Consider the following 27,512-nt stretch of genomic DNA (forward strand, 5'->3'; position numbering starts at 1 on the left):
AAAAGTTACCAAAACTAAGATTAAACCGCGCTGAAAGTAAGCCGTTCTGTGCTCCGGTAGCATCTCCACCTCCATCAGTTTTAGCTGAGGACAACTCAAAGCCAACCCTTTGTACCTGTGCCTGTTTTACCCTCTGATTTTGCATTCAGCTGAACACTGCCCGTCAGACTGAGCGAAGCATTTAAGGAGCCGAAACTGTTCTTGATTGAAGGGCAAAATTTACATTAATTTACTCACTTCTTCTATTATGTGTTCCTGTAACATCAGTCTGTTGTATCCAATTTTGTGTGTTTGTGTTTCTGTGTTTACGGAAACAACTTTATGTTCACGCTTATCAGAAAACAGCAGTTCAAGTGTAATATTGCACATTTGTTTCAGTGAGTAAACATGGCTTTAAATACCACAGCAATTATTTCATCTGGATTACTTGGATATCAGTGAGCTGCAGTGCTGTTGACATGGCTCACCTGCTGCCAGCTTCTCTATTTAAACCTGGTGCTATTGCATGCATGCACGCACCAATATCTAAGGAATATGACCGCAGGCTTTAACAATGCTTAACCCGAAATGTATTGTCAAAACATTAATCACAAGGAACGTGTAATTTCTCAAAATCTATCAGGATAATCCCCAGAACAACAGATTAAAGCAAAGCAACCTGATATTTCAGGATGAATAGCCTCAGAGTGGAGACATAACCATTTGTTCTGTTGTAGCAGAATAATATGAAAACAAGATTGGAGCAAAGGGTCAGGCTGCTACAGATAGATCATTTGTAAAGATGAAGTGACATCCAGACTTCTTATCCTAAAATGAGAATTTATTTTCTTATTAAAAACATCTTTGTTGTATCATTTTGCTACTCTAGAAATATTTTTTCTTGCCTCTCATGCTATCTGTGTCATCTGATTTCTTCAAATGTTAATTTGACTCTGTTTTTTAGTTTGCTTTTGTTTTTTTGTTTTTTCTGCCTCTCTCTGTCTTCATCATCTTCTGACAGCTCCCCACAAAACCAAGAGACAACTAACAAACTGTGATTTCTTCGTTGCAGGTCCCCCCCTCGGAATAATGCCAAATGGATGCTGTGCTAAGAGAGTTACCCCCTCACCAAATGCTATGGAGGTATGCCAAGGTGTGCAAGTGACCTTTACCACACCATGAATGCAAGCACTGCTGTTAAAGGAGGACACAAGTAACCTTTTCTTGTTATCTAACAAGGAGCGGTTGATCTGAAGAGAGGAGGGGGCAAACAACGCGGAGAGAAGAATCCCGTATAACAAACAAACAAACAAACAAACAAACAAACAAACAAACAAACAAACAAACAAAACACACAGCGACAGGATGCCAAAGCGGTCTGAGGAGATGCTCATGGATCTGTGGCTGTCCTTGCTGCTGGTGTGGATTACTTGTGTTCTGTCCGTGTCTATGACTCCTATCATAGGCCAGTCCAAAAGTACACAAACTGGTGGGTCCGCAGTGGTGGCGAGCGGTGTTGGCGAAGGACAAAGATTACTAAGCCGCGCCAAGAGAGGATGGGTTTGGAATCAAATGTTTGTGCTGGAGGAATTTTCTGGACCAGATCCAATTCTAGTTGGCAGGGTGAGTGCTGTGATTGTCAGCATTATATTAAGCTCGCTTATCATGTGGAAACATTAATTCGGCCATTTGAATGCTCCCTCCATTTTTTTTGTTCTTCCCATGGGCAGTGGGAGGGTTGTGGTTGTCAAGGGGAAACAGAGATATGGGGACGAGAGCGGAAGGCAGCGAGAGAGGGTCAGAAAATGCTCATAGAAATAATTAAGCTCCCATCAAATAATGGTGGCACATTTCTTGCTGTTACATGTGGATGTTTTTGCAATCCAAGTTAGTCAGAAACAGAGAAACAAACACAACTGTTAGTTCTTAACTTTTACTTTTTTTGCAAAAAGTAAAGGTACACGATGAGACTGCAGTCCCTGATTTTTTTTTTCTTTTCATTTTAAAATGTTAGTGTTGTATTTTGACATGTAAATGCATTCTTTAGACACAGTTTATAGCATCGATAAAATCCTTTGAAATAATAGGTCTATTTTAGCACTGGTTACATTTTCCATTGCGGCTGTGTGATGGACAGAATTGCAGGCTAATCCTGCAGCTAAAGGCCACCTGCTCCCTGGCCTGTGTGGAAGTGTCAGGCAGGTTTCAGGGGAGGGGAAGGCTGCTGGCCAGCCCAGCCAAAGCAGCTTGTTCACAGCTCATTGCTGGGATTCACCTGGGGAGAGTAAGGCTGGCAGCCACGCTCACATCCCTCCCTCAGAATATCACCCAGCCACTCTGGCATGGGCAGGGATTCAGGCCATCAAGCATAATATTTGATCTTGTTCAGTCGTAGTTTTTGCAAACAGTTTATCACAGCTAATATTTGATAATTGGTTAGTATGTCTTTTTTGTTTGACTTTTTGCCGTTGCAGTGAGTTTAATTCTTTATTTCACTCCCTCTGTTATAACTGATGGCTGTACTGATGCAAAAAAGTTGTTTCTATTTTTTTTTGTTTAAAAAAACAAAACAAAACAAAAAAACAAGGCAAGTGCATCATTTTATTCTCACTTTCCGTCTTTTTTTGTTCTTCGTTTATGCTGAGCGTAGTCATATGGCTGCATCAATTAAACATTTACCACCATGTGGGATTTGCACCTGTGTTTTCTAAATACCATGCTAACACAAAAATGCTGTTAAGTGATGCATTAATCTTTCAACCGTATCAATTAGGCAGCCACTGCTGAATTTAACAATGGCTGCTCATCGGAATTCTGAAACAAACAAACAGTAACGGATCCACATTTTCCATTCTTGAGCCTGGATTTCACAGGCTAGATGTTCAGTAGCTCACAGCTGCAACTGAACATTTCACACATCATCACCCAGACAGTTATATATCCACAGATATTTAGCCACATAAAACAAGTTTCTAAAAACAGAATAAAGTCAGCACCCTTTAATAAAGATAAATATGTGGATAACACGGTTGTGATTTCAGTTCCAAGCTTACACACACTTTTGCTTTGAATACTGTGCTGTGTGGCCCTGGCCAGAGTGTCAAATGTTCTGCACATTGTCAGCAGAGAATTGGTGGCACAAAATCAAGTTATGTTCTCGGTCATGAAGGATGTGTTCTCTCAAGGCCTCAGTTAATGCTTTGCAAAGTTGACTGTAGGATAGGTTAGTCATAGATATAAGCATCTTCCTGTTGAAGGACAGTGCAAGGATTGGGGTAGGGTTGGGGGGCAGCTCTGGGCAGAGAAAAAGGCAGCTAGCCTTTTTTTTTGTAAAGCGATGATGATGGGTAGCGTTCACTGCAAGGTTAAGTGCTCATGAGTATGCCTGGCAGAGCTAAGATAAGTCCTGTGTTAGACCAAGATGGCACTGCATCCCTTTAAGACTATAAATCTCTCTTCCTTTCTGTCTCCTTTTCTTCCCCTTTCCCAGTGTTTCTCGTGCTTAATTAAAAAATGAATCAAATGGGTGGGAGGTGTGATTCAAATGGGTCACAAAGCTCTCTGTGTATTTTGCACAATTTTCTCTGCTGTGTGAGGCCGCCTGTGTCTGCAGTTGCGGGATGGTTGTCAGCGAAGTCCAGGCCAAGACTGGACTCTTTCCATCCTATAGCTTTTTTTTTTTTTTTTGCTGGTGCACTCTGATGACTATACAAATACTGGTAACAAGAGTAAGAGATTGTATTTGAGAGAAATTGTGCCATTGATTTTTAACTGTGTGTCAGCCACGGTGCTCTCTCCCAGCAGAGACTATTAGCATAAATGCAGGAAAGGAGGGGGAGGACAGGGAGGTGTGGAAGAGTGAGAAGGACGGCCATAAGGCGTGACAGCCCCCTTCCCTTTTGGTGTTCTTCTTCAGCGCATCGTTTCTCGACATTGTGATTCACTGAGCGGCGTGCTCGTCAACCCCCGTCAGTCCTGCTTGTGTCGCGGAAGCAGACATGCAGTACCTGTTAAAGTGAAGTCAGGGAGACAGCTGTGAAATCTTGTTGCTGTAGCTTAAAACGAACAGCGTTGGAAGGGATTTTAGGATTACTCATCATCAGCTAGGATGGTTCAGAAATATCCCATCATTAAGAACAGAGAGCTAGTTCATATGGACACATGTTTGCTCATCGATGACAATGAGTGGGAGATACCAATACCACTTGAGCGCGTAAAGACTCTTATGGAGACCACTGGAAACCAGGCAGAGGGTAATTTTGGGCAAAGCAGCTCTCGATTTACCATTGCATTATCACAATGGTGAAAAATAGCTTTTATTTTAGTATAAAAAAAGAGTATTGTAGTCGAATTTCGGACTTTTTTTTCTGCGTTTCTGTACAATGCCTGGCAAGGCATTAGCCATGTTTACCAACCATTTTACATCTTTAATCAGAGCAATTTCAATTATTCAAACATACAACAAAGAAACTCAATTACACCAGGCCATTAAAGGCAAAACATTTCCTTAGAACAAAAGACAAACACTGAACAAATTGCTGTGTTTGCACCAAAGAGATATCAGAATGTGTTTTCTTTGTAGTGCAAGGCAGATTGATGGCAGTTTATGAAGGAACAATCTCACAGTCTCAGATTTAACTCTTAGCTTTACTTCCAGGCAATCATTTAGCATACGGTGTAGTATTGCTAATGATGGATTCCAGGGCTGAGTTGTACTCAAAATGTGTTAAACTGAGTGATCCCTCATCCTATTGTCTAGCACTTTTATTCACCACAGGACTGAATGCGTTTTGTGTTTTTTTCACAAAGAGAATAATGGACCATTAATATTCATCAATTCAGGTGAAACTATAAGATTGCCAAGAGTGACAGTGATGCAGAAAGAAAAATCTGGCTTTGATTACCGATTCAGCAAAGACAACAGATGAATCTCTACAAAAAAAAGAAGAAAAGAAAATGCTTTGTCTTTCTTCACATAGGTTCTTGGGGAAGAAAATGCAAGCTTTATTCTTCCAAACAAGCTGTTTGACAGAACTCCCAACGAGAAGAGCCAGAGCACTATCAGATTGGTGGTGTAATATAAGTCTGCTGGGTGTTTTGCTGGAAGCTAAGGTGATATTCTGTAGCTCTGTTCCCCCCTAAAATTGAAGACCTTTTTTCTTGTACTGACTTGTGTGAAATGGTTCAATCTTCCGTTCTTGTTTTCCCCTTCAGATGTACGTTCAGGTGAAACTGAAAGATCACAGCTTGAACCCATCCGCGTGTTCCTTGGAAAAAATGTGTCCCCAGTATGTGTTTATTTATTTCTTGAATTTTGTATTTGAAAAGGTAAAATTCCCATCACTTCACATGATATCAGAAGAGAATGTTATTTTTTTCAGTCTGTTTATTGTCTCAGTCTGGACCTGAATAGATTACGATTAGCTAGCACAGTTTTTCGAATTCGGTTCAGATCTTTTTGTTACTTTCTGTGCTTTGGACTGCTATTACAAGATGTGGCATATCACTCTATAAATACTGATGCAAGCTACTTTTGCTCAGCTGGATTGCCTCTCTCAGTCTCTGTCCCCCACTTCTACCTCCACCTCTTTCTCCTTCTTTCTCTCTGTGAAGGGGTGATTATGGAGAGAGTGGCTCTTGAGCCCAAGTAAGCTTGCCTCTGGGGCTGATGGGGTGTGGTACAATGACATTGTTAAAATTTCTCAGAGTGTTTGGCTTTGGCGATGTGAAGCAGTGAGGCAAAGCTAAGGCGAGATTGAGTCCTGAATACAGCTGCCAGAGAAGCCTCAGACTCCCTGGTCCCGCTAAAGGCGCCACTGTTGCCGCTCGAGCAGATCAAAGGTTGAGCTTGCTCCTTGACTCAGTAGTGCCGATTTGGCCTGACGTTAATGAGGATCGCCCACCTTTATCTGAATTTACTCTGGCTCCAACTGTTGAACGGATATCTGGCTATGTCCTTGATTGATGGATGAGGAGTGGGAGTTAATGAGAATATTAGCCGATTTATTGCCAGTGATTGATAGCCATTATGACACATAAATTATAAGCATTGGCTCAGATATAATTAATTCTGAAATATAGCCCAAATTAGACACAGGTTCCAGTGCCATAGTGAGAGGGTTGAATAAAAAAAGCTGTCACCAAATCCAGAAAAGGAAAGCCCATCAATGTTTGTTGGACTTCTTTCCATTCCATTTGGTTTCTCACACCCACAACAGCTCCTGGAATACAGCTCTGTAATCTCTCTTCAGGCAGCACCACACAGATCCACATTGAGCTACAGCTCCTCTGTCTTCCAGCTCTTAGGTCTCCATTCCCTCTTCATTTGCAGTTTAGAGAAAAAAGCAACCCCACCCCCCCCCCCCCCCCCATTCCCTTAAAAAACAAACAAACAAACAAACATTAAAAACACTCTAACATATCCCTGTCCACTACTTCCTGCACCTTCCCCTGCCCTGTTACCACACTCTCCTCTTTCCCTGTGTGCCTCACCTGTACAGTACATCACTAATGCCAGCAGGGCCATTATATCAATGGGCCATGGTCACCCCCCCCCCCCCCTTCCTTTTTTCCAATCTCTCTCTCTGTCTGTCCCTCCCAGTCTGTAATAAAATACTGGGCCCAGTGATGGCTCTGATAGAGCTGTGGGATCACATTAGTGTTGCCCTCGAAGAGCTTGACAGGTTGTCTATGGCTTTGTATTGTCATCCTGGTTCCCATTAACAAGCTGCATATGTGTATGTGCATGCGTGTGTTGTACTCCAGTCCATTCAGGAGTGTTGAGACAGACTAAAATGAGATGAGCGGACACCAGCTTGGATGGAGTATATTTAGACATTAGGGTTATGTGTGCAAGAGTAAATACAGTGTGTCCACGAAGCTTTATAGCTGGTCTATCTTAGCAAACATTTGCTGGGTTTTCACTGTGGTCATATTTCTGAAAGATTTCTCTCTAAACTGCACGATATGTGCTTTGAGCAGAAATTGCAGGTTGAAATCTACAGTGTTTCAAATTTCCAGGTGATCTCATCCTCACTGGCCTGATTACCTTTCCAGTGTACTGACAGTGCTTGTAGCTTAAATGTTATTGCCAAGAATTTTATTTTTACCAGCATGTCATTTAGTATAAGTATGATATGCCATATTTAAAAATATCACTGATTTCATTTCCCCCTTTATGTGTTTTTAAACACGCACACACTCACACACACCTCACAACCAGACTTCCACAGATCACAATTTCCTGCTTCTCCTCTCACATACAGCCACTGCTTACATACAATTACACACTATATTTCCTCCTTGTGTATTTTCTTATGGGAGCTGAAATAATGTTTCAGTTCAGTGTATCATAGGGGATGCACCTCGTCCGCCATCCCTGGAAGCTCTCTTGTGTACATGCATCAGCTGCAATAATAATTTAACAGGAAAGCACATCCATTCACATGGCTTCAGAGTCCCTGAGCAAAGTAACAAGCTTGCTGCTATCACTCACATCTGTGGCTCAGCATGATTAAATCCATGTTGTACAGTGAGTAGCTCATGTGGGGGCCACTTTTCCGAGTTTCTGCATCAGTACTAATTCATAACAAATGGTCCCTTTATGGTTTCACCTTGGACTGCATTGCTGCGATTAGCTTGCTCCCATGTCACTGTTTGTCAGTCAACAGTGTCGAACTCTTCCAGCTATAATCCAGAGAAACACTATCCTCTCATTAAGTCCGAATCTTAACTACCCCAGCCCTCTTTTAACTGCCTTCCCTCCCCTCAGCTCTCATCTCCTCCTGCTTCCCTCACTCTCCCTGGCTCACCGGGCTTGGCCTGTGCTGGCTGTGCGGAGGTGGAGCGCTTAGTGGGCTAAATCATCTGGCACTCTGCCTTGAACTTTGCTCTAACTAATTTATAGGAATTAAAGCGGTTCACCTCACAGGCTTGGCTGATGCATTGTTTTGTCTAAATTAGCCATGTTTCTTTTAAAAATGGGCTCAATTTTGCTTTGTTTGATTACATCTTTTTTTTCATCAAGAGTTAAATTTAACAGACTCGAGTTTTGTCTTTGCTGAAAAGTTTGTTGATTTCTTAGGCAAAATATTATGCGCAGCTAAATTAGGCAACAAGTTATCTGAATGACGTTGGACATTCTGCATACTTATAAATATGGATTGTGTTTTCAAGTCAAATCGCTGGCCAAGCATTAGTAGCAGTAAATGAGGTTACAATTATTCAAATCTGATTTTTCAGATGAACAGATTATGAATATCTGAAACCTGCTAATTGGCCCTTGCCTCTGCCATAGTCTTTTGTGGGCATAAGGCACAGAACCAGCAGTAGTAGCTAAAGATGCTTGCTTCCATGCCAGTGTGCTCTTGTGGGCTGGATGTTTGGCTCAACTCCCCAGGAAGCTCCTCTCCTATGGACAGATCCCAGCGTATGTGAAACGCTGCAGGCAGCTGCAGGCGGCTTATCCCTGCGCCTCTGCTGCCATGCACGTCCCATCAGCCAAACTGGGACTGCCGGAGTAATCTTGTTAAGAATGGATGTTGTTATTGTGTGACTGGCTGTGCATTTGGCTTCACGGTTAGCTGGGAGCACACGTGGGCTGGAGCAGGAGAGACAATGGGGAAGGAGTTCTGGATCAGTTGGAGGGTGAGTGCCTATTTCTGGCACTTAAAAGATGACAGTCCTCAACATTTTTCCTCTGCTTCCTTACTGGCACACCTTGGCTTCCCTCCTATTTCTTCCCTAGCTAGTCCCTAGCCCCCTCCTCACCTGCCTCATGCAATATAAAAACAAAGTGGCCTTAGTAAACAGTGGGTGTGACATTTACTTGAAGATTGGTGTCTTCACCTATAACGGGTGTTAAAGATGATGATTATCATTACTGCTGAGTTGAAGGCTCGGGGTTGCTCACCTCAATCACGAATGTGACAATAAAAGAAAACACACACACATACATAAGGAGAATTGGCGGCGCCATCCTTTGTGCTTGCTTCTGCCTTAATGCAACCACTCCTGACTCGGGTATCTGGGTGCCAACAGACTGTGGCTTTGACCTTTCTCACAAATGAATTATTTTGGTTTAATGATCCTTTCTGCAGAAAGAACAAAAAGATAGCTGAAATAATAGCCAAGGGAGGCGACAGAGAACGTAAAAGGGCAGCACCCACACACCCGCCATACTTTACTACCCAACCTTACTTGCATTCTACCTGTGAATACACCTGTATCCCTTCAATAATCCTTCTTCCTAGTGTTTGTGTCTCCAAGGTGCATGCGATACAGCTAGCCTGTGTCTTATAAATCAACTAACTTCAAGAAAAAAAAGTATATGTATATGTAAGAAGCAGGTGGCGATGATGGAAACACATGCGTCTTTGTGTGTGTGAAAGTGACACTTTGGATAGTTCCCCCTCCTCTGATGTTTGATTAAGTCTTCTTTTTTCTGTCAGATCAGAAAAGGGGGTGGGATGTGAAGAGGAAGGGGGGATGGAGTGTGTGTGTGTGTGTGTGGGGGGGGGGGGGGGGGGGGGCTGCATGAAAAATTCAAAACGTTATAATATAAAATCCAGATGAATCATGAATGCTTAATGGGAATCAGGGCCGAGCATGCAGGATGTTGAAAGTGTTCTCAAAGATTCCTGGTGTATGTGTGTCTACTATTGGAGCATGCACAACGAGGGACACGGCATGTTACGTTGCCTCTCTCAGCTGCTCTCTGCTCTCGATGGCAACAAAATGATGTGCTGAGGGACACCGAATAGAGGATGCCAGAAACATGTGAAAAGCTTTTAGGGGCTATAGGCCGTCTGTTACTGAAGTCTGGCTAATTGCCTTTATCCTAGCGGTAAATGCTTGTTGTTCTGCTTGTGGAGCGGACATGCACCAATGGTCTATCTGATGAAATATTAAAAAATCTTCACCAATGCGTGGTCTTCTCTATTGTGGTTTAATGAAATGCAAAGTTCCAAGAAAAACTGCTGCTATTATGAATAATAGAACATCCAATTAGTGTAACATCATCGTAAATGAGTTTGATGAAAGACTGGACTTATGTAATGTTGGAGGAGGGTGAACATTTAGTTAAGTTATCAAAGCGTTTAAATGTAGTATCATTGCAGAGGTTGATTACTTATGGCTTAATGGTGATGTCATACATGAATAAACACGAGTATTTCTTTTGGTTAAAGCTAATAAGGATGATTTCACAGACAAACTGATGTTTGAATTCTTTACTTTTATTTTGTTGTTTGTTTTTTGGTTTTACACAAAAAGGTTGGAACCATTTTTGTACATAAATGTAGAAACAGCACTGAGAGCCCAAGCACTCAAGTGATATCTGAAAGCCAGAGTTATTTTCTATGGTAAGCTAGTGATTGAAAAATGTTGTGTTACATGAATGTTGACACAAGACTCTCAAGAAGCTCTCAAAAGCCGGTTATCTAATATTGCCCCGAAGGCTGGACTACCAACTGGGTTATTGCCCTCAGCCTCCAGACCCAGAGCCCTGGGTTTAGTCTACTTCATTTATGTTCGTGTAATTTCTTTAACTGCAAATTTGTTACAAATTTGTAACTTTGATGAAGAGTATGAACTATTACATCATCACAGACCTCACAGCACCACTTGTGCAATCTTGTTCAGAGACCTTATTTAATTTATTTAGTAATGAACTCATTTGTCCTAATGATGTTTCAAATCAAATTGCTTTATTTTTTTTCCTGTTTCTGCAATTAACACACAGAAAACATCTCACAAGGTTACATTATTTCTTTAGTGATGCATTATATGTGTCTTGTACTTCTATGATGACATTAATCATTTTTAAAAATGCATTGTTCACTGTGTAAAATTAGTAATAAATGGCCTAATTTACATATTCAAGAAATCTGGCAAATGTTCACAATTTGTGGCATTTTTAATTACTTGAAGTGGATGGATTACTTACCAAGTTGTTTCTTTGTCAGATCAAGAGTGCCGGTTGGTTTCTGGGTAACAAAGAAAAAAGATAAAGTGAAATAATTAGTAGTTTCAGCACAAGCCAACAAGAATCTTTATGCCCTTGGGCACCTTAAGAGGTTAATTCAGCCATAGTTCCTTCTCATTCAGCATTACAGTAATATCATAAAGAAGATTGATTGTTTCACTCACTTCTTGATTAGATTTAGGCATCATGAGATACTTGAGAACAAAAATCATGGTTTTGGTAAATATTCACAATGTCAGTTGTCATGTTAAAAGGGAACTTCTGATTTAATGCCCAAGTGTGAGCATGTGATGAGCTCAAAGTAAGAGCAGCATTGTCTATCCCACATTATGCAAAGGGGGTGTCTTTAATTTTTTGTCCTGTTACCTCAGTCGTACTGGCTGCATCAAAGGAGTTGGTGCTTTGATTTCTGCTTCCTGTGGCCTGCATGTCAGAGTCCTCGGATAAGATACATGATAAGGAAAGTGCTGCATGTATACAGTAAAATTATTGTGTGTGTGTGTGTGTGTGTCCGTGTGTGTGTGAACAGATGAATGGAGCTTGTAGTGTAAAGCAATTTGAGTAATCAATAAAGCCCTATATAGATGCAGTTATTTTTATTTGTACGTTACCCTGTAATTGAATCCTTACACAGAGGAACAAATGAAGTGTTCAAATGTCAAATAGCTGATGGGACTGAGAACTGGTAACAATTTCAGCCCACTAGCAGGGTTAGCAGACTGTGTGGTCAGTGAAACTGAAGCAAAATTAGCTTTACTGGTCACCCACACAGAATTTGTACATATCAAATGACTGAATATTACAAAGCACAACCAACAGTGTATGCACTCTGGAGACTTTGTTTGTCTGTAGGCAACAAAAGCATGCTATATTATCTAAATATAGCATGCTATATCTAAAATATCTAAAAGTAAAATTAAGGAATTTAATATTTTATACTGAGTTCTTATTTACATATGGCACTTTAAATGTTGGTAATTGTATACCAATGCAGAACCAATATGTCTTACAAACAGCTTGGAGCCATATGGGGCTTGGAGCCTGCCCCAGTACGCATTGGGCAAGAGGTGATAGTTTGGCACTATTACAGGTTGCCAATCCATCACAGTCGAACACACAAACTCTCTCACACACATAACACATTCACACCTACAGGCAATTTAGAATTTCCAGTTCACCCAACATACATCTGTGAGTGGAGCAAAGTCAAAGATGCATAGCAATTCAACTTCTGATGCTATCTTTTAGAATTACATTTTGGAAATTATAATTTACAACAAAAGAAAACAAAGAAGAAAAGAAAAGTAGAGAAGCTTTTTTCACATTTGTCATTAATAATTGTATTTGAGTAATACATTGAACCAAATGCATCCAAAAAATGTAGCAGCGTCAATAACATAGTATGCTTTGTGGAAATTATTTGCAAGCATTGAAGAGTGAGACTAGAAAGTGCAAAGATGCTTTAAAGGTAACAAAATCAAAGAGCTGTGTCTTAGAGGGAACCCCCCCCCCCCCCCCTCCTCCTGAGATGTCTCTCCTCGACACCAAGAAAAAGAACCCTTTGCCAAATGGCACAGTGCCCTTTTTATGTTACTTTCTCTGCTTTATTCACGTCACGAAACCGCATTTCTGCTGTTAGCTGATGAAGACAATGAACAGCTGTGGTGAAGCAGCAATATTTTAATGCCTCCACAGATCTTTGAATGGTTTGTCATTGGGGGAAACGACCTGGGCCAACCCCAAAATCATTGTAGCCTCCATCTGGATGGAAGCAGTCACACAGGTCCTCGTTTCTCTCCATCTCAATCTGTGCAGCCCTCTCAATGTTTACAGAAGCTGGGCCTGCTTGAACCACCACTTGCCAAGATGTGGCATGTTTATCAGCGTCACTCTCTGCACACAGTTACACGCAGACACATAAACACAGATGCACATGCAAACACAAACACAAACACACATTGTCTATGTGTCTCGTTGAGTGGCCAGATAAGAAAAACATGACATTATCTTTTTGGTGTGCCCGTGTACCAATGCATGCCCACTCACACAAGCACGTTTCTGTCCATGTGTGAACACACTTAATGTGTATACTGTCAAAATGCTAATGCCATATCTGCCTTGATGACCTTCTCTTCTTTGTTGATGCCCAGTGTTTTTATAAATACTGTGCTGATATCCTGGGATGTGTAATTACCGCACTGCAGCAACACACTGCCTCTTTATTAGTTTTCTGACAATGGCCTTCCTCATCACTGCTGAGCACTCTGTGTATGTGTGTGTTTTAGTGTGTGACAGGGTATTCTGTTGTCCTGTTTGCACAGCTGAATCCTATAGTACACTAGCAGTTCTCATGCTGCTGCTCTGTGGTTTAAGTGTGTGATGTTGCTTCTATTTATATGTCAGTGTAGCTCAACAATAGTCATAATATCCATAATATCCCATTTCTTATCCAGTTATTCATCTACAGGAGCTTCTTAGAAATTATCTCTGGGGATTCATAAATGGATCATATCCAGTCCAACACACAGATGAAAATAGGATGGAGGGATTTAACTGAGCAGATGTGTGAGTGTGCGGCATTGCTTCAACAAATACCACATCGGATCAAGATAGGATTCGGATCAGGTTTTATCAACACAAAATGTGTGCTAACATTTACAATGCAAAAATAGAAGTGGGTTTCCTGTCTTTGTTGCATCACTGGTGCGTAGGGAAAATGCATGTCAAAAAGGTCTATGTGAATACGTAATGGGATCTTGGTCTGCACTGGCTCGGCATTTGTCGATAAGGATCACACTCCCCAGGTTCGACCCAGGGGATTAGGGCAGAGGCCGTTTGATCTTAGCGGTTTTGCATAAAAATCACAAGTCTCCAGAATCCTGTAGCAAAGGAGCTGAGTTAGCTAATTGGGGGGGAGTGGGGTGCTGCTACATGCTGGGTTGGACTTCATGTGGTGTCCTCAAGATGCCTTTGACAATGCTGCAATTACTGTAAACTCAGAGTGCTGTGTTAATGACGATTTCAAAGTAGAGGAGACTAGGGGGTATTTTGGGTCATGAGGCAATTTACACATTGTAACAATGCTTTTAAATATAGCTAACAAACTATCTCAATACTGCAGATGTGTAAGCACAAATAACAACTTGTCCCAATCAGACAGGAAACTAAACATATCCATCATCAAATAAAAGCTGTGGTCAGCCGCAGCGTATCAGAGCGTATCCTGCTCTAAAACTGCATTCAGGGTCCCCTGCGTCCACATCGGATCCACATGTGCCTAAGCAGCCAACACAGCAAAAGCAGAGGGGGTGTGCCAGTTACGGAACATAATTGCTACTAATGACCATTAAGAGTTTGGTTTTCATCCTCCGGGGACTGCAGAAAAGGCCTTCTGTCTTATCAGTTGATTAGAAACAAATAGAGGGGGCCGGATCCTGCATATTAAGTAAACAGGGGGCTAAAATGGTGTTACTCTATCAGGAGAAAGCCTAATGGAGTTGCTGGTAGCTCATCCTCTGCTAATGTGTCAGCAAATGGACAGCTACTCAGAAACCCCCGATCCACTTGTCAAATATTGGTAGCAGTTTGGAGTTTTTTTTCTCCTGCCAGTTGAAACTGTATCTGAAAATAACTAAACAGCAACAAAAAAATAATTCCATCAGCTGCGTCTTAGAGTTTAGTTTCCTGCTTCTAACAGTGAAATGCTGTAGACCTTTGCGCTGCTCTGTAGTAAAGACACTTATGTTTTTCCAGCAGCAGTGCTGGTATCCAACTGTCAGCGATGGCAGCAAAGTTGTTTTTTCCTCTCAGAGGATTCATTTGCATTATGCAAATGAACAATTGATATGGATCTTCTCCCCTCCGATGAACATTTTGCACAGCAATTTGCCAAGCAAGTAATTACTTATTGACAGAATGATATTACACAGGAAATTGTTGTATAAAATGGCAAACTCATCTCATTGAAATGGTGGCAAAAATAATAAGAATAAGAATAATAAAATTAGAAGTCATCAGTTAAATGGACATGAGTTATGGGGGCTTGCACTCATCACAGCTCTTAGTGCGCTCACTTCACTGCCACCTGTGGTTGCACTCTGGGCTCGTGGCTTTGCATTTTAATTAATTCCAAACATTATTAAGGATACAAATTCACTGTCTCACTCGACTGCACTACGCAATGTAGTTGAGCTGCAGGAATATCAGCAATTATCCATATAGTGATGGAATATTTATGCTGTGTTTGTGTACCCTGCATGTCATATTGTGTTCTACCTGCTGATAACACTTTCTTTTTTACTTGTTGTAACATGCTAAAACTGGAGAAATGCAAAATATTTGAAAGTGAATAACAACTCTCAGAATGTGCATATGAAAAAGTTAAAATGAGACTTTTCAACTCTTAGTCACACCTACCTCTTTTTTTGGCAGGGGGCATTTTCTCCTGTTAAAATATAAATCAAAGACTGGCTTCAAAAACTATGAATATGTCCATATATCTGATATTGTTTTTTAAGGTTAGTGTAATATCAGCTCTGAGGGAACGTCGAAGCATTCATCAACAGAGAGCATTTGAACACTGTGACCTTTGATAACCTTGGTTGGAAAAAAAACGCTTCACAAAGCGAGTAAGGAGGGCTCTCTGGTCAGCAGGACAAACTCAGACTTCTTTTTAATCACCTAATTCATAAGGACCATTTATATTTCCTTTTTTCTGTTTCCACCTTTGCCGCAGAAAGAAATTATTTTTTCAATGCGCTTGTGTCAGCGCCATTCCAGCTCTAATATCGAGCATCCCGAGAGATTGGCACCTGGAGGAAAACAGAGAGAGAAAAAGAAAAAAAGAGGGCCAGTGTGCAGCTGCATTTTCTTCCTCAGTAATCAAATCCCTCAAAAGGGGTCCATTTTTCTTCATCTCCCCAGGTCCATAGGACCTTTAAACAGAGCAAGGCACCAAAAGAAGGCGCCATAGAACACAATTATAATTCCAATATAGTCTTGTAAAGAAAATGTAAACAGATAGCCAGGCTGCAAAGCTGCCCCCATTTTCCCAGAAGACTGGTAATAAAGTAGAAAAGATGTAATACTGGAAGAGGCTTTTTACCCCCTGTCCTTTTCTCACTCCAGAAATTGAAAAGTGTGGCTCTCTGCAGTGGTGCTAGTAGAAGAAGGGATGCTCCGAGATTTATGAGAGATTTAAAGGGGAGACAGAACCGGGGTAGATTTTACCAGAGGCGTTAATGTGGTTTTGCAAATGAACTTTAATGCATGAGTATTGATAAGAATAAATGCTGCTATGCAGCACTAGCAGAATGGTTTTTTCTAGTACAGTAACTGCATGTTTTGTCACAAGCTTAATTTCAGAACCCTCCAGACTCTGACAGGGGACACAAACAAGCCAACATCCCCTCCAGAAGTCTGAACAAGAGCAAATTGGTGGCAAATTTTGATTTGTAAGAGTGTGCAGCTTTCCTATTGGCAAATCTTGAATTCTCAGAGCGAGACATTTTTATCCCTTCCTATACAGTAGTTTCCCCCACTCGTGAATATTCTGTTTGTTGTGTGATGTCTTGGGGGTAGTGTTTGTTTTATGCCTGGTTTTGTTTTTTCTCCAGTTTATTCTCCAATCATTGGAATGCAGAGAAAAACAGCAATAGGCTACTTATGATAATTTCCTGGCAGCGGTTGCAACTGTTCTAATAATTATTACTGGTAGTGGAAGCTGCTGGGGCACACAGCTCAGGGGTTTGTACATGTGTGTGCACGTACCAGGGACCAGTGTCTTTGTGTTGGACTCGTTCAGAGCAGTCCTCAAACTTGAAATCATCCATCATTTATACTTCAGTAACAGTCATGTAAGGTCAGGAATGTTCAGTCAGTAAAACAAGCTGGATGCTTAGACAGTGTTGCTGGATTTTCAGCTGTTTTAGGAAAAGTCTATTCTTATTATGCAAAAGAGGTGATGGCCGACATCTGCTGCCGCTCTTTGCCATATGGGCTGTTTGGTAAGATCCAGTGACGTGACCTTTAGCATTTCAGTGTGAATCCAGTCTTGTAGAGTTACTCACTTTGCCTGAGAGAAAATAGGCTCCAAGAGTTGTTTAGTGGGATGAATGTGTGGCTATGCAGTTTCCCACCAAGTGTAAATCACAGAGAGAAAGAGAAAGGCATGGATGCTTGTTCTTGTGAGAGTGTGTATGTATGAATATCCATGTACTTTCCTGTGTGTGTGTGTGTGTGTGTGTGTCTGTGCCGATCTCAGTCCGGGCCAAGAAACAGTAAGGCCCGGCAGGCTGGGAATGAGTGGAGAAGGGGGGTGTGACAGTTTTGTGTGAGAAGGGGAAATGGCATGGTGCTAGTGAAGCTAGTCATCCGTCTGCTGTGACACCCAGCATGCATGGGAGATGTCCCCAGGACTCGGCAAAGGCAGAGGAAGTGTGGTCTTACAGAAGAGTAGGAAGTGTCATTCTCTCTGTAAGTGTCAATGTCTCTGGTTCGTTGTCTTTCTGTTACACATGGCCACCATATTCCTGATTAAGATTTTCTGTCACATTCTAAATGTCCAGCCACTTTATTGTAAAAACATTTATAACCTGCTGCACCCTGGACTACTCCCCAGGCCTATGAAATACATATCCATGAAATATATCGTCAGCCGTGACACTAAGTCTTATGAATGAAAGGACTGAAGGGTCCAGTTTGCTGCTTATTCTTAGATGTTAGGAACTATCACCACTTTTGCCACACCAGTTTTTCTTGCTGTGGGGAAATATACATATTTTTGCTTATAATATGTCCAAAATTCTGATTCCTGTCTCCCGAGGACCCAACCAATTCTTTTAAGTGTTCTATTTCATTGGATTAAGGAAAATATATTCCACAACAAATTAGCTCTTCATGACATACAAAGTTTAATATATCTCAATTCACATTTTCAGTAAATAGAACTTTTAATGGACTTTTATTTTTAATGATGGCAGCATTTTGAAGGGAGTATTCAATTGCTTGTGAATCCTTGTGAGGCAGTAAACACTACACAAACATGATCATTCTAACTATTGAAGAGTGAAGGATAGCTCACATTGAGAACACTTGTATAGATTAGTTTTTCAGATGAGAAACATAGGAAAGGAACAGAAGGATGAAGGTCCATGCTGGAAAAGCGTTGAGGATGTTGCCCTGTGTATCTGAGGACACTGCTCATAGAAATAAAGGTTTTACACTAATTGAATGTGCTTTTTATAAAGGGGGGTATTTGTATTTGGTTTTTGTTCACTCATACGTCCGTGGGCTTCCAAAACACACTATATATGTATCACTAACAGAACAAATAAGACAACAAAAGATTAGAAGAAAATAGTCTTAGGCCTTAGTACAAAGAATAACTCACATGGTCCGTAATAGGTCTTAAAATTAAGTACAACCTAATTTTTACCTTATAAGCACAACCTCGGATGACCAACACCATATGACATGTTACACTGTGCCATTATTTACTTAACAAAAATGACTTTCACTTCCATAGAAGGGAAGTGGCAGGCAGGTGCTGATAATCACATGCACTTCATTAACGAATTATCAGAGTGACCGCCTCTAGAAAAGCAGTAGTAGTTTGGAAAGATGGGAAATGATGTCAGCAATGATCTCAAAAAAGCAACTGTTGCTTCTCATCAATCTGGGAAGGGTTATAACACCATTTCCAAGTCCTTCATTCTACAGAGAGATTATTCACAAGTAGAAAATGTTTAGGACAGCTATCAATCTTCCCAGGAGTGGATAACGCAGCAAATTGACCCCATGGTCTGAGCATGCAACCTCCAAAAAACCACAAGAGCTAAATCTCAGGGTCTACAGGCCTCAATTAGCATGTTAAATATTAATGTCCATGATAGTAAAAATCGAAATTAAATGAAGAATAATAGCTTATTTGGAAAAGTTGCCAGGATAAATTCTCTTTTCTCTGAAAAGAACATGGCAGCACAGGTTAGCTTTGCAAAATTTCATCTAAACAAACAAAGACTTGTGATGTTCTTTGGACAGATCAGAGCAGAGTGGTTATGTTTGGCTGTAATGCACAGTGTCATGACATATCGGCACAAACACAAACACCTCATTGCAGCTGTAAGCACAGTGGTGGGGGATGATGATTTGGGCTTGTTTTGTAGCCACGGGACCTTTGCACCTTGCAGTCATTGAGTTGACCATGAACTGCTCTGTGTATCAAAGTATTCTAGAGTCAGATGTGAAACCAAATCAACAACAGAATGACTGGATGAAAAAAAGAAAAGAATCGTGGTTTTGGAATGACCCCTTCAAAGTCCAGACCTCGAACTGATTGAAATGCTGTGCCAGGAGAGAGAGCCGTGCATAGATTAATACACATAAACTCCAATGAACTGAAGTAATGTAAAGAAGAGTGGGTCAAAGTTCTTTAAAATGTGAGAGGCCGATAAAGTCATACAGAAAATCATTACTTGACCTTACTACTTTTAAAGGTGTTTCTACAGGCTACTAAATCACGAGGTGTACTTTTAACACCACTAACTGCTAACGACAAGATTATTTGCATTTACTTTATTTATTTACTTTTAGTTTCTCTTTTTAGACTTTATGTGTGCTTTCTTCTTACCTTCATTGCATATATTTGGAAATCAATACTTGTTTATTTATGCACTTTACCATTGAAGTCATGGATATATCTTTTTTTGCTGAGACAAAAGTCTTTAAAAATCATGAGAGACCAGTGTCAGGTACAAAACAAAATCTTAAAAATAGAAGTCCTGCCTTTAAAAAAATACACCAGTAATGGTGGAAAAATGCAGTTGAGGAATTAAAATATTTAAATTTAAATATATCTGGTATATACATATACACACACATATTATATATACACAAATATTTAAATAGTAATACTGAATACACTAGAATCTATCAGAAGAGATACAAGTTGCACTTGTTCTTTCAGTAATGATCTGCTTGGTTCAAGATAAATAATTCTTCTTCTATGAATAATTTTAACTCATTTAATGTTTTTAGAAGAACAACCTATTACCTTCAGTATCACGTTTCTCGCAGGGCTGACCCAGTTGGGAGAGCGAGGGAGACAAAGAGAGACGGTGGGATTGAGAGGGGGGCCAAGGTTGCTGGGATTTTAATGGCTCCTGTCTGCCAAGTGTGGTCATGAGCCTCCAGTGTACAGACAAGTCCTAATCAAAAGTCTCATACCGTGTGAGTGACAGCATCAAAGTGCATCTGCACACTGAAGTGAATTCTCCCAACTTTCTGATTTCTTCACAATTAAAGTGTATACACGAATGGAAATGCACGCTGTGATGATTTCCTCCGCCTTATTTTTTTCAACCCTCTCTTTCTATTTCCTCTATCGCATCGTAAACAACTCAAGCGCTTCTCCCGTTTGCCTGCTATGTTTGTGTACATTATTTCCCAACCCTCAGGAGGCCCAGGGGAGGAGATGGAGAATTAAAAAGGGAGAGGAAGAGCTGAGGGGTGAAAATGCAGAAAAGACACACAGAGAAACTGAGAGGAAGACGAAGAGAGGCAGTCAAAGCTAAGAGAATGTGAGAGGGCTGTATTTTCACACTATTACTGTTTGAAGAACATTTTAGCACCCTGAGAAACTACGCTACCTCCCAAAAAAAGATGTGCTACTGCATAAAAACATCTTTCTGGAAGACAACAGTGTGACCACAGCAACAACAGTTGACCAACAAACTATAAACAGAACTTGAATAATTTCCCATCTCAAAGACACGACACAGTAGCTTGTCTTTGTTCAGTCATGTTCAAATTTTCCTCTGCTATTGCACAGTTTTCCATAAATATTTCAGGCAATACAAGTTCATCTAAAACATTTCTTTGAGTGGTAGGAAGCAAAAACTTCAACAGGATAAAATTTAGTTGTCAGGTTTATAGTTTCTATCTCTATTTCCCAACCTCCCATTAGTGGATTGGCTACTTAAGTGCTGCTTCCTATCAAGGGAACAACAAAACCGCACAAACTAGAATGATGAAAATGACTTTCCTGGCTTCTATTTTTCTCTATGGCAACCGTAACATGCCTGGAGTGTATTTCAAATGTAATTGAGTTTGGTTCGTTCACAAAGGCGTAATAGTGTGCTAGTGAAAATCTGCACATTATTTCACTTTTGGATATGCTGCCAAACTTTTTACCCAAGTATATTTGCCTCCTTCCAAAATTCACCTGGGACTCGACACTGTCATGTGGCTGGTTTTGTTTCATACCTGTGTCCTTTAGACCTTTCAGTCCACCGTAATCTCTTCTTCCAAAGTGACTCTAAAGCTCTTCCGGTTGGCTTTGATGTCATTACATGAAAAGACCTCAGGTAGCAGTGGTTATGCTGGCTCTTGCTCACAGCATCACACTTGACAGCAGCCTTTGGGAACACACCAAATTCAATTTCTTTTACTGCCAGCCTAATGACAATGACGACCTCACAGAGTAAATGCAAAGTTAAACTTTTATTTATTACAGACTCTTAGAGATTATCCCTGATGCTGTGACATCCTTTGTTTTTTCATCCACCCGTACTGAGAGTGCAGGTCAATAGGTTTGGCCACCCGGTTTCTGTGTATGTAAGCATTTTTGCCAGCATCTGGAGCGACTAAATGGATATTGGAAGCTGTTGCCGGAGCCGAAAGAATGTTGGACAATGGTTGAGATTGATGAGTGTTTGGGCGCTTTCCCTGTGACCCCACCGCATCTGGCAGGAACAAAGTCAGGCAGGTGTGACAGCCAGCATCCATCTACTAGTCAGCTGTAATAGGGAGGGGGCATTTGTACAGGGACACACACATACAAATACACACAAACTAATATGCACACTACAGGCTGTGTTTTCCACACAGTTTAGCAAGCAAGGATGCACACACTTATGTCTCTGTCTCTCTCACTCACGCACGCACGCACGCATAAAAAAACAGAAAACAAACAAAAAGAAAGAACGGTAAATTGTACACACATTTATTTAAGCACACATGCACACTCACTGTGACTCACTGAGGAAAAAAAAGCCTTCCTGGCAAGCTTCACTGTGTGTCTTTCCAGGAAGGAGTCGTTTTGCAGTGCTGAGTTTCTTCAAATGTCTGCGAGCTCTCATGTCTTATTACGGGAGACAAATGGCATGTCGTACCAACGGCGCATCCCAACTGGTTAGCTCCGGACATGACAACCATCGCAACACATTTCACTTCACTGTGTGCGCTCTTCTGTTGGTTAAACATCTGAAGCAGTCAGACAGAACACATGTTGGGATTCGACATGTAATCACTGAAATATATGCAGCTTATTTGGAGTTTCAGTTAATTAATAGACAATAGCATGTAGGATAGTATTGCAGAGGTCTTGAACCCAAGTTGCATTACATAAAATGTGACTGAAATGTACACCATTCAGTTATTTTTTTTTTTTCCTGGAAATAAGGAGGAATAGATCATATTTATTCTGAAGTTCACATAACAGTCATCAATTCTGATATTTTTTAGTACAATGTACACATTCTTTTAATATATACATTTTTGTAGTTATTAGAATGATAGGTTCAAAAGGTTATCCTAGTGATAGCAACTGAAATATAAGTCCCTTACAGCTTAAATGGCACTATTATTTAGCTGTATTAAAATTAGGAAATGTGGCTCCACACTGCTGTATTCTACACATTTTCCTAATAAGGAAAAGAGCCCCAGTTTGATCCTGGGAGGAGACACAAATCCCGTGAGTGTTGTGTCAGGAAGGGCATCTAGCGTAAAAATCTGCCAAATCACATATGTGGCGCTACCTGCTGTGACAACCCCTCGTGAACAAGGGAGCAGCTGAAAGTAGCTCATTAAGAGTAGGAAATCATTTTGAAAGAGATAGCATTCTCTAATCCTTTGCCTAAAGTCATATTATGCCACTGCAAGAGTTTGGGGTAGCACTCACTTATGGATCCTAGTCTATTATACATGTCATGATTTCCCTCAAAAAATGCTAGAAAAAAAAAGAATATAGCGGTATAGCAAAATTAAAATTCCTGCCAGTGGTTCTGGTGGGCCAACAGAAATAAATTCAGAAATGACTTACAGATGCAGTCCACAGATAAGGTCCATTATGATTTTCTTTTTACAGAGCTTACTCCATGTAATAGAATGTAACATTCAGTTTCAGGCTAGCTGTCTTAGCACACAAAAGCAGAATCAACTCCCCACCAGCACTAGCAGTAAAACTAGGCATCTGTGTAAAGAGGTTACTTTTTGCTCATAAAACACAACATTATGTAAGCCTTTCTTAATATTGGAATCAAAGTAATATGACTTTCCAATTTTGTTATATTTTCATGATTCAATTAAGACCTGGAAAAAACTGACATAAACAATTTTGTAAAGCCTTATGGCAAAAGCAAGAAAGTGTAAATAGAATACAATGAGAAAATAGGCAGAACTATGTGAGACAGTGCTACACTTAGTTAGTGAAACCCCTAACAACCACCTTGGATGCATCGGTTTGCACATGATGCAGTTACTCTTACAGGCATGACAGTGGGTGCAGTAAATGGAGTATCGAGACTCGTCTAGCATGGGGCCCAGATTTAGTGCGGCGCCACTTCGTTGATAGATATGATTACAGGTGTTCTACAAAATGTTTTTTCCATCTTTTTATTGAAGTTCTGAGACGTAACAATCAAACTATAATCCAGTTCCTCATCTTACCCAATTTAACAGACACAAAAACGCAGCAGGCATGAAACCACAACACACAGTTAATTTCATCCCAGAGGATCCACAGTGTCTGTGACTGGCTGGTGTGAGTTAGTATTCTGCTCACCTTATACCAAGTCTTTCACTGAAGGGGCATGTTTGGAAATCCAAAACTGTGCTCAGTATATAATCACTACTGTCTACCTCAGTTTTTAATTTACATATTAATTGCTAAATAATCGCAGTATTATTGGTTTGGTGGAGTGTTTACCATGCCACCATATGGCTAAAACCATTAAAAAAATTGCTGTGCAGATTTTTTTGTTTTGTCTTTTGAATATATCTAAAAAAATGGTCTACATATGAGGTAAAAACATAAATTTAAGCCATCGGAAACACAGTATATACTGATTATATGCTGGAAATAACTCAGTCAGCCCTGTGTGCTGTATAGGGAGAATGGTGACATTTAAGGAGGAAGGCCTGAATGCAGTCATGCTGGTTCCCTTTGCAGTAAAAGCATCTCTCAGCCGGGTGGTCGACGCCACTATTGTTAGAGTGCCTTACTGCGTCAAGCCCCAGGGTACTGGCTCCATTCACCCCCACCTCCTACTTACCCTCCACCACCATCACCGTCACAACTCCCATCTCTCTGCTGGCATGGAAAATCCCCCATGAGCCTCTTCTCTGATGTAAATCACAGGTAGGAGAAATGTGAGCCTGGCTGATGCACCGGCACTGTGCCGTGAAATCTCTGTTGACATTACCGACGGGCGATTCCAGAAAAAGACACAGTGCGAGAGCAGGAGAGGAGGAAGAGAGTGATAAAGACGGGGAAGGAGCGAAGGAGAGAGAGATGTGAGGAGACGTGAGCATTTCAGAGAGTCACTTTTGACTTTCTTACTTTTTGACTCACTGTCTTGCCCACGTCTCCAAGATGATGGACTGAACTCAGTAGGCTGCGTGCTGTCAACCCCAATCTTGCATTGTGATTTGGCATCTTGATTTTTACCTTACTCTTTATAAGCTGACAGAGAGAAACTGCCATTTTTTTGGCTCTTAAAAAAGCTTCTTTAATTCAACTGCATCTTACTGTTATAATACCCTTAAGGCCTAACCTGCTTTCTTACTTTTTGCTAGGCAACCTTTTAACAGACAAAGATTGATTCTTTTTTTCTTTTTTTTTTCCAGAGATGGTATCTTTGTTATATGATAGCAAGTAGTAAAAAGATGAGGATAACTTGGAAATGAAGTGAAGGCAACAAGGGAATCAGGGAAATGGGTTATGAGAGGCAATTTTCATGCCCACTCCCATCCTGTGTGCAGCGAAGGGAAGAGTAATTGACTTTTACTTTACTGTATAAAAATATTTAGTTGTACTTCAATGCAAGTGCAGCATTCTAGGAGAACCTTTGATATAATTTTTCTTTCTAGTTTGTGTTTTTGGCATGTTGCAACTAGAAGCAAAAGTTGCCCCCTTTTTAGCCAAAAGATTTTATTATGTAAGTGAAAGTCCTTAGCTGTTTGTTGTGGCAGATTAAGTTCGGGGATTTTGTCCCTGAGCGATGTGGCAATGCACTCGATGGTTGTTCGTGTTAGGTGAGTTAAGGCATAAAAAGAATGTCATTGCAATCAGCCATGTAAGACAACAGAAATGACTCTGTCTCCTTTCTCTTGTCTACTTTTTCTCTGTTCCTTGTGCCTTTGTTCTTCTTTCTCTCCCTCCCTCCCCACTCTATGTCTCTGGGTCTGTGTTCCAGACAGAGTGTGAAACACGTATAGTGGCATCATGACACACAGAAGGAGTGCTTGTTCTTGTAGCAGCCGTCCACTCCAAGGTGATCTGACATCTTAAAGCAATGCTCTGTGCAATTGCACATTCACTCAGACAAGCGTGTTGACATTGCTGCCTAGCCAAAAGACCCCTCCTGTCCTCCCTTACCAATCTGAAGCTGGCTGCCAAGTGCTTCCGCGAAGAGGATGGCTTAATTGTTTCTGCCACAGCCATGCCTCTTCTTCATTTTTCTCTCTTTCCTTCCTAATCCCATGGACGGGAAAATGGAGCTGTTATTTGCATGTCTAATGATACTCGATATCACAGGCCTCTCAAAGGAGAAGGCACAGATGATTATTAATATAGCCAACGAAGCCCTCATTTATACTGCCTTTTGTTCTTAGGTCTGTGCAAATACTGCTTTCCAGTACCTGCAGTTTTAAAGCCGTATCCCATAGAGAGATACGCTAGCTTTGAATACGGTAAAACTACAGCTGATAAGTGCAAAGCCTTTTTGTGACTCTATGAGTTTGGACTTTGTGGATCTCTTGGTAAATCTGGCATAGATTACTGATATGAAAAAAAAAGTTGCAGCTGCGATATTGATCCTGCTGGACATGAGATCGATGTTCCTATCCTTAGATGTTTTTTACACATGCATGATATAGTTTTTCTTTTTTGGCAACAGTTACTTGTAAAAGCTATTCTGACTTTATGGGAAGATTTTTGGCATTCAAAGAAGATTAGAGTAATTTCTTGCATTTATCATCATTAACAAATAATAAATCCATAGTCTGTGTCTGTTTTAAGAAAGAATGAAGATGAAATGAAATATAGCAGAATTTTGCTCCAAGTCAAAAAGGTGGTTAGCCAAGGCTGTCAGAACCCATTATTCAAAGTTACATAAAGAAAATGTATTGTATACGATACCTGCAGGAATATTCAACACCAGCAATGCATGCCTTTCCAGCAGTGGCAGCTGGCATTGAAACTGGCTAATTTGCAAGACTTCTCAGGTTGAGAACAATGACTTTGACAGCTCGAACAGGCACTGTGGAGCACATCTGCATTTTTCCACAGGAATAAGCCCAAAAGAATGGCTCCGACTCTGCGTGCCTTCCAATTATGGAAATCTGAGCATATCTACATATGCTATACATGAAACACATTTGAAACTATGTTTTCAAAATTAAAACTTTGATAATTGCACATTGCAGGTTTGTCCACTAATTTATCTAGCAATTTGTGGCTTTATTTATTTCTTTATTTATCAAATATTCATAATCACGCTTATACAATCCTTAATCTGAATATGACTTGCCACCGTTAGGAGAGGTAAGTTTGTTTTAGTGTTTTTGGTTAAAGGATTGTACGAAAATGTTGAGGTTTTTCTTTTTTAAACCATCTTGTTATTTGAGTTATTTACCTGAAATGATGGATATCCGAACACTGTTACATTTGAACTGTTTCTACAGGGTTAGAAACAATTCTATAGAAATCTTTTTGAATAGTTTACCACATAACATAATTCTATACGAAGGCTATATTTTCAGTTTATACAGATCGCTTTTTCCTGCTTTGCTTTCCAACAATTGAGCTCCAAGATCTCTTCCATAAAACTCACCAGCCGGCATGTGTTGTTTGTGACATTTAACAAGATCAGAGGATCGCAAGCTTGACAGATGAGTTTATGATACTTATCCACATCAGTACACATTTACTTGGTTGTTAAACGACGAGCAAAAATCAGAAAAAAAGAGAGTGAAAGAGAGAGGGTGGAAGGAAGAAAGAGAGAGGGAGGAAGGGGGAGTAAAATGTTGAAATATGAATTACAAACCCGAGCAGCACCATCTGGACCGAGAAAACACACATCATAGTGGAGAGCCGGCACATTGAATTAGACTTGCTACGGGATCCATCTGCACCTCGTGAAATCAATCTCATTCCTTGATTTGATTAGGTCGGCCACACAGAAGAAAGAGAAAACTGTTGTGGTCCTTGATTAAGCTTGTTTCGTTTAGCACCTCTCCACACCCACCCATTTTCGGCATGCTGTGTATA

At 40.6% G+C, this 27,512-nt stretch overlaps 1 protein-coding gene across 1 annotated transcript in view; it reads left to right on the forward strand.

Annotated features, from left to right (window-relative positions):
• Positions 1-27,512, forward strand: part of cdh8 (cadherin 8) — a 98,896-nt gene that overhangs the window by 1,127 nt on the left and 70,257 nt on the right. Inside the window, exon 2 of the mRNA XM_085413397.1 lies at positions 1,052-1,602. Within this exon, the coding sequence (XP_085269523.1) occupies positions 1,345-1,602 (258 nt within the window). The 5' untranslated portion in view covers positions 1,052-1,344. The remainder of the gene's footprint in view (positions 1-1,051; positions 1,603-27,512) is intronic.

The sequence above is a fragment of the Rhamphochromis longiceps genome, linkage group LG1 (genome assembly GCF_057381845.1).
Source record: "Rhamphochromis longiceps isolate RC_006_pf linkage group LG1, R_longiceps_female_GT1.1, whole genome shotgun sequence".
NCBI classification, from domain to species: Eukaryota; Metazoa; Chordata; class Actinopteri; order Cichliformes; family Cichlidae; genus Rhamphochromis; species Rhamphochromis longiceps.